Source organism: Idiotropiscis lumnitzeri, chromosome 19 (assembly GCF_059441095.1).
Source record: "Idiotropiscis lumnitzeri isolate Australia: NSW breed Sydney's pygmy pipehorse chromosome 19, RoL_Ilum_1.0, whole genome shotgun sequence".
Lineage (NCBI taxonomy): Eukaryota > Metazoa > Chordata > Actinopteri > Syngnathiformes > Syngnathidae > Idiotropiscis > Idiotropiscis lumnitzeri.
In genome coordinates this window covers 3683891-3699556 of record NC_142409.1, presented here as the reverse complement: position 1 = coordinate 3699556, position 15666 = coordinate 3683891, and the positions used below count along the sequence as shown (strand labels likewise).

Sequence of the window (15666 nt, the reverse complement as noted above, 5' to 3'; positions counted from 1 at the left end):
GAGGATCACATTTTCTTTTAAAATATGTTCCCCAGGATTTGTGCAATTTGTGTGCTATTCGTGTGTACTGTACCTGGTCTGGTCTTGTACATTTTTCCTAAACTGCTACTCCAAACTTCCAAGATATTGACGAGGGTCGACGGAATTAAATCTCGGAGGCCCCAGAGGTTGTGCCTCAGTGACCGGCTGATTTTGGGGGTTGTTTTCATCCAGCACAGCTTGTTGAGTAAGATGGCAGGCAGCATTCTCTCTGTGCAGACATGCTTTGGCGATGCGGCAAGGTCAGTGGGGATCCTCATGGTATCGTTGAGGATGATATTGAACTTGCTGGCCAGTGAAGCATATTGGACAGTGTTGTAGACAAGTGCAGTGTAAGCGTTCACACCCCAAGATGATCCAGCTAAGCATCACAGGAGATTGTTTCATGAGGCAAGTTTGGCACAGAGAGTTTTGCTATTGTGTTCGTACATAAACTGTTAGTCAAGTTTCATTCCAAAGTATATGTGGGATGGCTTAATGTGGAAGTGGAGTCCCATTTAGGCAAAGTTGGTATCTAGAGTCCTTGATCAAGTGAAATGTGTGTGACGATGGTCTTGATCAAAGTCAGTTTGAGTCTCCATTTTCTCAAGTATTCTGATATTGAAGCCGTAGATGTTAAAGAGCATGGGAGCCAAGCATGATCCCTGTGGCACGCCCTTTCTTATGTGCACGGGGATGACTACATTGTCCATCGCTGATCTTCAGCACAACTATCCTATTTGCCAACATCTTGGTGAAAAAAAGGTAGCATGTGCTTGTCAGGAATGTTCTTAAATGCTTTAGTACTGAGCCGTGATGTCTCACGGTCATGTATGTGGCGGTAAGGTCAACCAGGATTTCCACCGCCTTTTTGCCCTTCTCTAAGCTGCCTTCGATGCCACTGGTCAGCTTGATTGCTTGGTGAGTGGTACAGCATCCACGTCGAAAGGCAGCTTGTTCTTCCGGCAGCTAGTTGTTAACCACTGGGTCAAGTTTAGCCAAGGGAAGGCGTTCCAGGATACGCAGACGTGCAAAATAGGGATCATAAGCAGACTTGTTGGGAATCTTCCAAACATTTTGGTCAAAATAATTAACCAAACCTTGGACAGAAGTCACCTAATCTCCTCAAAATCCACAGCTACCCAACAAGTGGGTTAGGTAAACAACCCAGGGTTTTTTTCGTCTTTGTGTTTAAATTACCTTTGAACCACTTAGGATTACAACGAACATTCGCCAACTACTCCTTTTTTGCCAAATTGTCCTGCCTTCTCACCCTTTTATTGTTCTGATAGAATTTGAATAGATCATAATAAAGGCAACTGATGCATGCATAATAAGCACTGCTTAACACTGTAGTATAAAGTATGAATCTGTTAGTGGGGTCAGCTCGTTGTGGATGTGTCATTGCTATAAAGTGGAAATATTGGCACCTTACAAAGTATGAAAGAAACTCATTAGTTGTTGTTATCTGTAATCAGTTGGCACATTTGGCACATTTATTGTTATACGTCGCCGTCTTTGTTTCTGGTGTGACTACACCTCATGAAAGTAGCAGCTGAACTCTTTGCCTTGAATCTTAGGAGGTACAAAAGAATGCAAATGAAGAATCTTAGATTGTTGCTCATGCCTGAAATGATTGCAGCGTATTTCCTTTTGTATTTTATTTTCATTCAAGCCAAAGGCACTTGTTCTCAAAACATTTATGCGACTATTAATAAAAATGTGTTTATTTTTGCTTGCCGCTCTGTTTACTCTTGAGTTCAAGGCCTTGGTGCAGGTATGAACTAGATTTGAATGTCTCACAGGGATCAACAGAAAACAATTGAAGAGGTTTAAGGAGCTAAATTCAAATTACAAAGTTGATGACGCATTTTAATCAACCCATGTATGTCTATTGAATTAATTATTCATTTGCGATAAAAGTATGAAAATAAACTACCTGCAACGGTGCATTACCGTTTATTTCACAGTGTTTATTTTTAAAGGCTACTTCTCTGAAAACATGAAAAAAAAATTACCAACAATGATGGAGTGTCATCATGGTTCTGTCGATCCCTTGTATTTTTTTTTTCATCTTCATCGTTTTATATTATTTTTTCTAAAGTTAAGAAAAACAACAGCATAAAAGAACATGCAGCCAAACCTAAAACTTGTTAAATATAAAAAAAACTAGAAATTGTGATGCTCGTAACTGAGCTGGCCGAAGTCTTGGACATTTATTGCTCCTTAATAAAAGGAGAATTTCTTTGCAAGTGTAAAAAGAAATGATATGAATACAAGCAATTATAGAAATAAATGAAGAATTCCATTATCCAACTTTTCGGTCATGTTTGCCACGAATGGATAATAATTAGCCGATTTAATATTTGCAACAATGGGAGATATTTTAATTTGTAAATATTTGAACCTAGCTGGAGCTAAAACAAACCGTGTATGAGTCATTCGATATCCTTCTACTTTCTTCACTATTATTATTTTCATAACTAGAATTTTTTTATAATGGAAATTTTTATGTCAGACAAAAATAAAACATCTGCAAAAAGAACGGAACGATGCTCAGCCTCTCTTATCGTGCCCCCTTTAATTTCTGATGTTTGACGAATGCCAATTGATAAAGCTCCAATTTCTAATAAAAATAAAATGGGTGACATATGTAAGCCGTGTCGAGTTGTAGACAGTTGTAAAGTTTTTTAAATGTGGTTATTCGTGATAATTTCCACGATTGGTTCAGTATGCAGCAGTTTAATCCACCTAAATTTCGCCAAAACTGCATCTTTTCAAATCTTCAAACATGTTCCCGTTCAACCTCGTCAATCACCTTTTCAGCAGGTCATGACGAAATGGCATGAGCTTTAGTATTTTGTTAAAAAAAACAACAAAAAAAAAAAAACATAATCAGTAGTCTACAAATTAAATTAAAAGCTCGTCTAGCTAATAATTCGCCTTGTCAGATGTTTTCCAGCATTTTAAATGCATGTGGTACAATTGTTGTTCTGATTTCTTAATTTCATTTCAAAAGTATTTGATTGCTTAGAATATGATTTTTTTTTTAGCTTTTTTGTACTTGTTAGGTTTGTGTTGTAAAAAAAAATACATATTTATTTTCTCCTAAAGAAACCCTTGGTTTTGTATGATTTTTTTTCTTGCAAAGGTAACTGAGTTGAAAACCTTGACATCTGTTATATACTACCCGAAGGAGGTGACCAAGCTTTCAGGAATGAATGGTTTATAGATGAAGTTAAGCTTAGGCGTTTTGGGTGATTTGTTTAGAATGCCTCTAGGAAATAAGTGTGTGGAAAATATTTTCTTTTAAAAGATTGGACAGAGAAGAACAATAGTTGAACTGCACATGCAAATTACATTTCTCCATTTTCCATATTTAAATTTTATTACATTTGTTAAGTCTCACTTAGCCTTTGTCATAGTCTGGCGTTGCTTCCTTTGTTTTTACTTTCTGTCACTCTTACAGCCCTTCACCCAATTGTACTAATAGAAATGGTCATGATGATTTGCATTGTGAGGGATTTTCAACATCAAATGCTTTTATGGCTGTTTTTGATTTTTCTTCCGAAAATAAGTTAAATAAATGGCAGTGGAACTTTTTTTTTATACAAATTTCCCAACTCCAGATTTGTTTTAGTTAAAAGCAAAACACATATTCAACTGGTAATTTCGTTTCCGTTTGTAACGCTCATGATTATGAGTATTGTAAAATGGTATCCTCTAGAGTCCTGGTAACTTGATAATGGCTAATGAAAATAATACACTGTGCTGGAGGTTCATATTCCAAAAGGTCAAACTGCTTGTGAATATTTGGATTCCTTTTGGTAGAGCAGTGGCTGTCATAGCGGACTTCTCATGGCAGCTTGCCTGTCAGGACTTCAACATTTTGGTTTCATGGCAGCTATAGACAATATTGAGTATTATTGCGTTGCATGCAAGTGGTTTGTGTAGTATCTGCTCACATTTTAATTGCTCAACAGCACTAATATGCTTATTTTGCGTCTCAATTGCTTCTTCACACAGCTGCACAAGTATCATGTCCTTGCACACTCGCTGTCTCTCTCTCAGGTCAAATACAAGTGGAATATGTCTCTCCTCCATACAGATGTTTTAAGGTGCATAGTTTCTTTTTTTTGTAATAATTATGCAGACCACAAGTTATTGGTTATAGTGAGCATCACTGACTTGAAAGGATTTTCTGAAAGAATTGATGAAAAGGCAACCAATCCAGGGTGCACATCGCTTAATGCTAAAAGTCAGCTGGCTCACCAGAGACCTAAAGGGTGCAAGTGTTTTAAACCAAATCCCAGATAAACAACTTATCACCTTGTTATCACTCACTTGACTGTTCAAGGTTGAAAGAAACCTTCCTCCTGCAACCTTTTTTTTCTTTGTTTCTTTTTTTTAATATCCAGCAGGAAGCCATCTTATTAATGATTTAAGCTTTCGTGTTTACAGTGTAACACAGAGATGTATTTTTGAGCATGTGATGCAGTGTGCGTGTGTGTGCGAGTGTACAATACGTGTGTTGGCAAGCGTGTTCATGCTGCGGTGAAGTCACGCAGCCGTCACTGATAAGCTCATCATTCATAGCTATTGCAGGTGATGTAGAACAGATGAGAGGACACGAGGTGACACAGTATCTATTTTCCATTACATTGAAGAGGTGGAGGGATGCAGCGAAGCCTGATCGTCATCCCATCATACAAATATGCAGGGGGCACATCAAGGTCCAGATGTGACATTTTTACCCGTCATTCAAATGAAAAATCCTCGCCCGTTATTACTTCTCACTGTACGACTTCTCCAGTTCAGAAATATTAGATTCCTTGACAGCAATGGTATTAATAATTTAGTTCACTTCCCGAATCAAAAGAAAATGCCTCGTATTTTGTTGAAAAGTTGAAAGTATTTTGAGGGTTACCTGAAAATGTAGTGATTTTTATCAAATAATATTCATCAATACTATAAGCCTTAGCCAACTTCAGAAAAAAAAAAAAAAAAAAAAGATGTGCTCGGGCCACTTGCCATGCGCTTTTCTTAAAAGAAATTTTCATAATTCAGTTTTTAGGATGACCACAAACAATATGAGCGAGAATCACCACAAATAGGTTGATTGAAGTTGCATGGATTGAAAAAAATTGCGTGTTAAATTGACTCAATTTTATTTATATTGTGGTTGTACAAAATAAAATCATCTGGATCTAGATATTTTTTTAAGTAGATTTAAAAAGAATGTATCTGAATCCAGATGATAATATTATCTGCAACCACTTGACAAAATATGTTTTTTTCAGTGTACATTTAATTTTATGTTTTGAACCATCGAAAGGGATTTTCTGAATCCATAATTCGCGTGCAATGCAATTTACAATACATGTAGAATTTTGGATATATATATTTTTTTCTTTTGGCCCACAATCTTCTTTTGCCACTTTCTGCATTTATTAAAAGAAGAGGGATTTTTTTTTTTCTGAAAGTGGAAGTCAACCGCAAAAACTTCTAGACAAATTATGTTCCATGCAGGCCCACAAGTCGAAACACCGCATTCTGATTAGTATTGTGTTTGTCAAATATGAGTTAAGCAAATAAATGCACCCATTTTTGTCCATCTCAGAGGGCGTCCATTTTGCCACTTGCTGTTGAGTGATAATGACATCATAGTCGCTTAGGGCTCTGCTAACTACCAATCATGGCTCAGCTTCAGAAAACGGATGAACCGAGATTGGTCGTTACCTGCACTCTGACCAACTGCAATGGATAGAAGAAACAAAATGGCCGCCCCCTGAGTTGAATACAAACTGGTGGAATTTGCTGCTTAACTCATATTCCGCAAATGCAATATTAATCCGAATGCCGCGTTAAACTTGTGGAAGCACATAGAACATATTACTGTCAAGAATTAATGTGGGTTGACATCCCCTTTAACACAGTTTGACATACATGTATGCATCCATTTGTTACAAAAAACAAAACAATGGAACCAATGAAATTGAAAAAAATGTAATTAAAGTCATGCTCTGTTTGTGTTGCATGATTAGACAAGGTTACAGCAGGCGCGCCCCTCACCAGGTGGTCATCTTTGCTCAGAGATTGTTTGGTCATACCACAATAATGCACATGGTCTCCCAGAAATCGGAATTCAATTAGTGGACAGAACCCACTGAGATCAAAGAACCAGCCTCACTCAAAGGACACTGGCATCCGGTTTGCACGTGGCCACACCTTGAACTCCCTTCCAGTGTCTGTGTCTGTGCTTTCCAAATAAATGGCAGTCAGTGAAGCGGTGAACCAGCCGGATTTAGTCGACAGACGCAAGAGCAGAGCGTTGTCAAGAGAAGTGAAATGCAGGAGGACAACGGAGAAGGATATAAAGATAGAGAGACAGGATCAAGAATCAGGGACAGAGAGGGAGGGAGGGAAGCGGGCAGGCCTGCAAGATGAGTAGAGATTGGTGTCACTAAGAGGTGATGTATCGAGGGGGAGGTGATGAGAGTGAGCCGGCTTCTCTTGCAGCTTCGCTGGTAATATCCCTTTCCAAAACATCGCTCATATTTAATGGAGCACAGCTACACGGAAGGAAGGAAAGGAGGGAGAGTAGCAGGCACGCAAACAAACGTCTTCAGTGACATACAAATTCTCAGAGCTTGCAAGTGCTGATAGAGAACGTGCACTCTGCGACTGTGAAGGCAATGAGGTTATTTAAGAGGTAATGGACTTGAGACACAGGGTTGAAATTGCACTCAAATGAATGTGGGAGGACAACAAACTGTTTTGAAAAAAATAACTTATTAGGGAGCGGTAATGGATGAATTTAAATGTGCTTCGGCCCTTAGCTGGGTATGACAGCCTCCTCTCGGAGGTAGCAGGAAGGAAGGTAGTATGGTGAAAAACAGAAATAGCAGTATGGAGTCACATCAGGGAGTGACTGTTTCCTAATCATGAATTTGCAATTTGTTTCACTGTCCACCTACTGAGACAATCTCATCTTTAATCAACCCTAATATAGAACTCTTTCGAATAGTATATGGTAGTGTGGGGCAATACAGACAAAACATTCATATTACGATGATGAGATACATACTGACATTATTTTCATTAAATAAAATTAAATGGGATGTCAACTCACAAAAAAATGTTCCCTGTGCCTTCACTAGTCTAAACATGGCATTCTGATTAATATTAAACATGTGGAATATGAGTTAAGCATAATCCGACCATGTTAGCCAACTCAGAGGGTGGCCATTTTGTCACATCTATGAACTGAAAATTAAATCTCAGTTGCTCAAGGTGCAGGTAACGACTAATCACTGCTCACCTGTTTTTGTAGAGCTGAGCCGTAATTGGTTGTTATCTGAGCTCTGAGCAACTGTGATGTCATTTTCAGTTGACAGCAATTAACAAAATGGCCGCCCCCTGAGATGGACAAAAACAGGTTTTACAGCTTAACTCATATTTCACACAGTCAATAAAAAAAAAATGAAACTATCTGCTAGTACAGCCTGTTTTGAAGGAATGTCAAGTTTTGTCGTGTACATTAATGTAATATGAGACGTTCTTGAAATCCATGCTCCTCTAGCAAGAACATATTTGCGGGTGGTGTAAACAAGTCCATAGGTGTGAAACGATTTGTCGTGTCTGTAGTTTGATGTTCAAGGATGACTTATTTGAAGAGCAACCGGTGTTTTGTTTCCTTGCGCTATAATTTCCGCCATCTTTTGTTTCATTTGGATTATCTCTTTTGTCATTGCCCCACAGGTTCAGGCCTTAATGATGGCCAATGGCACGCTATACGTTTGGTCGCCAAGGAGAATTTTGCAATGTTGATGATAGATGGTGACGAGGCTTCTGCTGTGCGTTCCATGTCACCACTCTCCATCACCACTGGAGGAACGTATCACCTGGGAGGTAAGAAAACAATGCTCTTTAATTGCGGCATAGGATAAGAAAGTGGTAACTTTACATCGAACTGTTTTCCACAAAACTGCCTTGTCCCGCGGGCCACATCCGGCCTGTCCCACTGTTTCTAACCGGCCCCCGCAGTTCTTCATAAAGTCAAAAAAAATAAATAAATATGTGCTACATTTATTTTGACAACAGCACTTGTGTAGGTGTCCCAAATGAGCAAAAGTGTTTCAGACCTTTCAAACCGCTCCAGCACTACTTTTCAAAAATGCGACGACCTACAACGCCAACAGTGGTCCTCATGTTAACAGTGTTCTTATTTTTTATCGATATTGGTCATCCCGACTAGCAACAGACTGTGAGTTCTTGGTTGATTCTGCCAGCACACTTTAAAAATATTTAAGAAAATATGCAATAAAGACTTTTTTTTATATATTTACCTGAATATGTAATTTCAACATTTTAATTCCCTAATTAGAACAACATGAAGCGTATATGAACAAGTATCAGCTAATTCAAACAATTAATAAAAATCAACAATAAATATAATATTTTTTGAATACCGCATACTATTAATATGGAACACAATTAATGTTGATTGTTGCCTTGGCCCTCAACAACTGTTCCAGTTTCTCACATGGCACTTTTGAAAAAAAAAATGACCATCCATGCACTAAAGTGTCTGAAACATTATCCCTTTTGGATCCTTGATCAATAATTGATAAAAACTAATGTAAACCCATGTAGATGCTGTGTGTAATATTTTATTTTTAAATTTTTTAATCAAAGCCACGATCTAACTGGAGCGGGTTTTTTTTAGGGATTGGTGCTCAAGACAAAAAAGGGCCCAAATTATTCATACAATTAATCAAAATACAGTAAGATATATTTAACTGCTACATTTATTTTCCTTAATGCAATCAACACTTTGGGATCATTTAGAGTGTTCAATCAATCTAATATGCATGTCTTTTGGAATGTGGAAGGAAACCTAAGTACCCGCAGAAAACCCACACAGGCACGGGAGTACGTGCAAACTCCACACAGGAAGGCCGGAGCCGGAATTGGACCCATGACCTCTGAGCTGTGAGGCCAACTTGCTAACTAGTCAGCAGCCGTTGCGCAAGCATAATGATATATATTTTTTTTATTGACAATGCGGAAACCTGACGTGCAAACATTAGGCTAAAGGAATTAAATACATGAATCAATCACAGGCAAAAAAAAAACTTTTTAAAAGTCTGCTCTAAATAAATGACATAAAAATAAAGCATCCACTATTTCTATAAAACTTTTTACTAAGGAGGTTAGGGGAGCAAGATCGTTGAGCTATTTAACAGGAGCGCCTTTATTGATGCCATCTCATTTCAGAATTTTATGACCTCACTCTGGTTTATTTGTACGCATGTCGAGCTCAATGGCAAGCAGGAGAAGATTAGATTCTTGCAGAAATCAAAAACCCATTTTGGGTATTTAACAATGTGGCTTATTATTATGCCAATAAAACTAAATAGCTAAATTAAATTTTCTATTATTTTTTTTGTATGCTGCTTAGTATTTTTTTGCATGTTAGTTGTATTGTTAATTGCAGAGTAAAATGAATCCTCATTTGTAAACCTTAACTGTTGAAGTAGTTTGTGGTGAAGTTCGAAGTCAATTTTTAGAGCTTTGCTATATTCGGTTTAGAATTTGTCTTTATTTGCAGTCTTGGCTCATGTGTTTCATAATTATGATAAATACACGCATTAAATCAAATGAAGTCGTTTTAATATTCTTTTGAAGCTTGGCTATGACGGACTTATCGGCACGCATACATAACACACAAACACCAAGGCTGGATTTTGGTGTTACTTGACACTCTTAATATGATTTGAACGAGAAAAGATCTGTGCTCCAGGGCAAATAGTAATGTTCCTATTAAAGCATTTAAATAAATAATTAGTCGCCTGTGTGAAATGAAATATGGACATTTGTGTGTTCATGCGCTCGCGTATGTGCTCTATGTCTAAATCAGCAGCAAAGCTTTGTAATTAGCGTTCAACATCTTTAAAAAGAGATGATGACACTAACCTGAGGGAGCAATGCACGCGTTGAAATAAATGAAATGTTATTATTTATGTGGTGAAATTGTCAAAGGGGTTGAGAACTTCTACAAATGTTGAACTTTTTAAACCAAATAACCGAATGCAACTTGAGTGACTTTCACGCCATCTGTGCTTTGCAGCCTGGCCGCTCGCTCTTTAATGGCATCATGACTCTCCCATGACACCTTTTTGCTCATTGCATGCTTCAGTCCAGCGGAAACTAAATACTTTGATTCACTTCCTGAGCGAGATAGCAAGTTTCTCTCGGAAATTTGCCTGCACAAGTCATTCAATCAAATTATTTTGTTGTAGCAGGTATTAAGGGAGAGCAACAATCGGTAAGTGTCAAACAGTAACTAATTATTTTTAACAGCGGTGCCCATCCACTGGGCTGCGGACTGGAACTGGGCCGCAAGCCACTTTGGACGGATGACAATTTAAAAAACAAATTGTCAAGATGGCAATTTTTTTGTCGCATTACACTAATTTTAATCACACTCACTACCGAAATAGGTTCGAACTCCCCCATGCTCGTCACGTTATGCCGCTAGCACCCGGGTCGCAAAATCGATGGTGTTGTATGAACCGGTCCGCGGAGGTAAAAATGTTGAGAACATTGTCTTATAAGACAGAAATCTTTTTTTTTTTTTTGGAAACGATCCGAACAGATTTAGAATGCTAGCATTGCTTTATAATCTTATACCAGCCAATAATCGGTGTTGGGGGTGACGCGTTACAAAAGGAACCCGGGGCCGTAATATATTTTAGCAGTAACCAAGTAATATGACGAGTTACTCTTGATTCTTCTGTAATATTATTACAGTTAGCGGAAACGTGTTACAAATTTGGTACCTTGACATGACTCATCAAATACTGTAAAAGAAAGGGCAGCTTTCGTCCTCACATTCAGGGTCAGCTACAAAAGAAGCAACCCTCATAATCAGAGTTCTTTAATAAGTAATTGTTTGAACTCACTTTTTTAAGTTTGTTTGTGTTTACACAATAATTAGAATTCTTTAAGGCTGAGATGTTATTGTTTGCAACATCAATCACAGTCATGGTTTCATAAAATAAAATGAAAATGTATACTCAAAATCCACGCAAGTAAAAATCAGCAAATACATTTCGAGGATAAGAGTCATTATATTTTTTAGATGTGATTCAAATTCATTCCGTGCCATCAATTGCAGAATATAAAACAGTGATCATTCTGATTGGCTGAAGAAGTGTGGTAGCCGATGATGTCACACTACGGCACCTAAAATCGAACATACTGCAAAATGCACCATTAAATAAGAGACTAATACGCTCGGTTATTTCCATATTTGTGTTAAATCACCTCAACCCTGCGTCCCCATGTTGTGAAGAGAATTGCAACTAACTGAACTTTGAATTATTATATATGTTAATGAAAAAGAAAAAAAATGTCAGGTCAGTTTTGATTTTATCAATACATTCGTATTTTTGCTATTATTTCAAATGCATTTTCTGTTTTATTTGAATTATCTATTATAAATCATCCAGCACTATTTTATGTGTGTAAATGAATGAATTGATAATATAATTTATGGTTTACAGTCTGGAATAATTTAATATGTTGTATATATATATATAATTTATTTTATCCTGGACAAAGTTTCAATAGTTATATTAAAAAAATCTTATTGCCACAGATATTGATCAAAGGTAGTGATCTTTCATTAGAGAGTTGATAAATTTAATATTAATATATAGTTAAATATCTTCATTACGAATGAACTTTTCCAGCTACAGTATGGGAGAAAATGTTATATTTTCCTTTCAAAGTGGCAAAAACATTAATAAATTAATCTTTCATTTAAAAAAAGTTACTTAAACTTGTGGAACCGAGTTACTCTACAAAGACTATAATAATATAATAATAATAATATAATAATAAAGTAATATTGTAAAGGAACTTATTACTTTCCAATGCAAGTAACATTTTGGAAGTAACTGGTTCAATACTGCCAATACTCAAAATTATACATCATATTTTATGTAAGACGGCACTTTTGCTTTTATAATTCAGTAGCCAAATGGTTCACCTGATGCCTGTCGAAGGTAAAGTATTCGGAGAGATTGCAAGAATTACAAGAGAGAGAGAACATTTGTGTGTTTCTTTGGTTTTGGGAGCGTGAAAAGCTCAGAAGCTGCTGTGGCATGTCGGCCCTTGCACTGCTCACTTATCTATGTTGGGAAGCTGCTAGGAATCCAAGCAACCTGGTTATTCTTTTTGAGGGATAGATTGGTCCAGATGCCCCACTGGGCCAAATGCTCCCCTGTGAAGATTTTTTTGGGCAGGAGTGCAGTTTGCCATGGTGAGAAATCAGTGGAAGGACTATTATGGCTTCCCCACTGTCCATGTCTACTTTTGCACCTTTTGTGTGACTGAATCAGAGAATCTGCTGCTTCTGTGGACAGATGAGCATATTGACTAATGACACTCTTCCATTATATGGCACATCATGAGCCATATCTTGTTAATTCTAATTGGAATATCCTTATTGAAGCTTGATGCTTATATGTCTCAGGAGCGTCGAGTGAAATTAGCGATGATACAGTTAGTCATGGCCCCAAATTGGCGCAGTCCAGATGTCACTAATGGGTACCTTAGTGGTGAAAAGGGCAATTGAAAGCAAAAGCTGCAGCAGAAACTCCATATAAGGAAAGCAAATTATCTGAGAAATCTGATCAATATACTACAGAACCCTCAAAGTAGGACACAATCGGTTCTGTGGTGTTGACTGAATTTTGAGTTGTTCCAATTTACAAACTCATTTTTCCTTAACTAAAGTTCAAGTCAAAGTGGAATTTACCAGAACCATTGTCATATTCCCACGTGGCAAATGAGAAGCAAAAAGACAATATTGTAAGACCCAAAATAAAAGAGTTGGTCAAATTAACAAGTAGCTATGCAGGTTAAAAATATTTGTTGACAAGCTTATTTGATTATTTTCAACCTATCTTTGGTTTTATTTACAAAGAACTCAGATTGTTACACCTGCTGGACAGTATTCCATAATGCAGTGGGCAACAACAATCGCTTACTTTAAGCATTATCCTTAGAATCCCCTCCCCCTTGCTTCAAAATGTTCATTTTTCTCTTGAAATGAAAACAATAAACCATCTGAATGGCCAACTTGTACTAAAGTGAGGAACGATGTCCGAATGTCAACTTCACCGCTATTGCTTCCTCCGTCCTAAACTACCAAACACTTTATGGACTGTCTTAGGGGGATGGGTGGCGGAAATTGCCCTGCAGTGGTGTTTTCATCTTCACTTCTTATCAAAATGATGGAAACTTATTAACGCTTGTCCCTGTGACCTGTTGGCACCCTAAAAAAAAATTGAATAAAAAAAAACCTTTGCTGTAATTGCTGTTTTTTTGGGGGGGGCTCTAGATGCCATTGTCTCCCTGCTTCCATTTTTATTTGCTTTTTATTCAAAGTTTTCAGTCCATTATTTAATTCTTGCCTCGTACCATTTTAACATTTAACATTTCCATTTGAAGCCCTCTTTCTCCAAAGAACGACCCAAAGACGATTTTCCCGGGTTTAGCTCCTCACTGCTGCCGCGGTTCGTCATGAAATTAGTAAGACATCCACAAAGGGAATTTCTCTCACGGCAAGACAGATGGACACCCACCAGAATTTTGTATGCACATACACAATACAATATGGAGGAAAAGAAGACGGACCATGTACTGTACAAATTAGATTAGTCATTAAAGACTTAAGAATCTTTAATAACTGTGAAAGAGCATGAAGAATTTTAATTAGTTTTGCTACTCCTTCGCTTTTTTGAAAATATCCTTTTTTTTTCTGCAGTCTTTAAATGATCGACTTTTATCGGCCTTTTCAGTAACAGCATGGCAGGAAAGTCTTTTGAACAAATGATCACTTTCCATCCCAGTTGATGCTTAAGCTGAATACAAGGTGAAGGTGTTACAAAATATGTGTTGACATTTGTTTTTTTTTTTCGTTTTTTTATGTGCGCGGTGGCCTCTTGATGACTCCAAATGCTAAGAACATCTTCTGACTTACAGCTGTCATTATGCAAATTTCTCTCCGGGAAGATAATCCTGTATTTGGCTTGTGTTTTTTTTTTTGTTTTTGTTTTTTTTTTAGTATGAGTCTGTGTATTTAGATAAATGTCACTTCCCCTCGTCTCCTTCCTGTCTAAATATTCCAAGCTCTGCTTCAGTAAAATGTTTAATTGCATATACATCGGTTTAAAACTATCGCCAATCTGACTTACTTTGATTGCATCGATCTTACACATACTCTATTAGCTTTGTCCAAAAAAAAAAAGCTTCCATGAGTACTCAAGAAAAAGCTTTGAGAAACTAGTGTAGAAAAATCTAGAAACGGAGAAAAAAAATGAAAGTAATTACCATCTAATACTGTATATTTCCGTTTCTAATACTATCACTATTTCTCTCCGATCTGTATGCCGATGTAAAACATCTCCAGTTGATAGAATCACTCCTTTTACAAGCCTCCATTTACTATTCCTTTCCTCTCTTGAATATTTTGGCTTATCTCTTTTATGTCCCCTGTAAATGTGCTGGCAGGTGATAACAAGTGTTATACTGCCAGCGAGGTGGTGCTGCCGCTGATGCCGGTCTGGCAATGTGTGCTGTTAAGAGCACCACATGAAGGTTCTGATAGAATGGCAGCAGGCTTGCAGCGGATAAGAGCCGCTGACCCACATCCTCGAGGCTTATAGGACATCTCGTTTTTGCCTTTTGGAGTCATTCAAACCGCACAGGGGTGATCCATGGATGCAGGAGTACATACAAGTGTTTGTCGCCATATGACGTTCATCTTGGTGTGTTTACAGCATCTCCTGTATATTTTCAACAAGAGCGTCACGGTGATGTCCTGAGAAGGAGGATGTGATGGTTAGGAGGGTTAAAATTGATCTTGTGTTATATGAATAAGGATTGAATGACCAGCAAGGTTTTAAAAAAAAAATGCTTCCACCTCAATTTGTAAAGATTATTTTGAATCCCCCCTCATGTCAAAGTAAATCGACTATTAATCGATCTTTTGAAGTAAGCCTTTGGTGAGCCTTTAAAAATTGTATTTGTCAAATTCTTACGTATTATACTGCCAAGTGATTTCTTAGAGTTTCGATGTGTATTCCATTTATTCTTATTTTAAATCATGAAACACTCCCGGTATGAGAAAATGATTGTATAACTACATTATACTTACCGTACTTTGTTTTACTGAGTATCATCATTTTTCCCCAATTTCATTGAAGACTTGTTTCAACTTTTTATGACTGATTCAACCACCGCATGCAAATACTTGAGAATACCCAAGAAAAGAATCGGATAATAAAGAGAATAAAAAAAAAAAAACACATTGAATTCAAGACTAAACCTTCAAGTTAAATTGAACAAATGGAGGTAGTTTTACTTTTATCCACCACTTATTTTTACAATGAGAATTCGGCTTCATTTTTATCGGGCAAGAATTTAGCTGCATAGTGGGATTCATTAAAAAAGGCAAGTGAAGCAAAACAAGTATATTTTTTTTAATGTTGTTCGGGGGGGAAGCGCAGAATTTCTGGTATTGATAGAGCAACTCCCTCGTGTCTACTTTCATGTTCTTGCCGCGAATGATTC

At 37.2% G+C, this 15666-nt stretch overlaps 1 protein-coding gene across 2 annotated transcripts in view; it reads left to right on the top strand.

Annotated features, from left to right (window-relative positions):
- Positions 1–15666, top strand: part of cntnap2a (contactin associated protein 2a) — a 249149-nt gene that overhangs the window by 130500 nt on the left and 102983 nt on the right. For both annotated transcript variants that reach the window (XM_088282986.1, XM_088282987.1), the window contains exon 10: positions 7780–7929. In XM_088282986.1, the coding sequence (XP_088139112.1) occupies positions 7780–7929 (150 nt within the window). The remainder of the gene's footprint in view (positions 1–7779; positions 7930–15666) is intronic.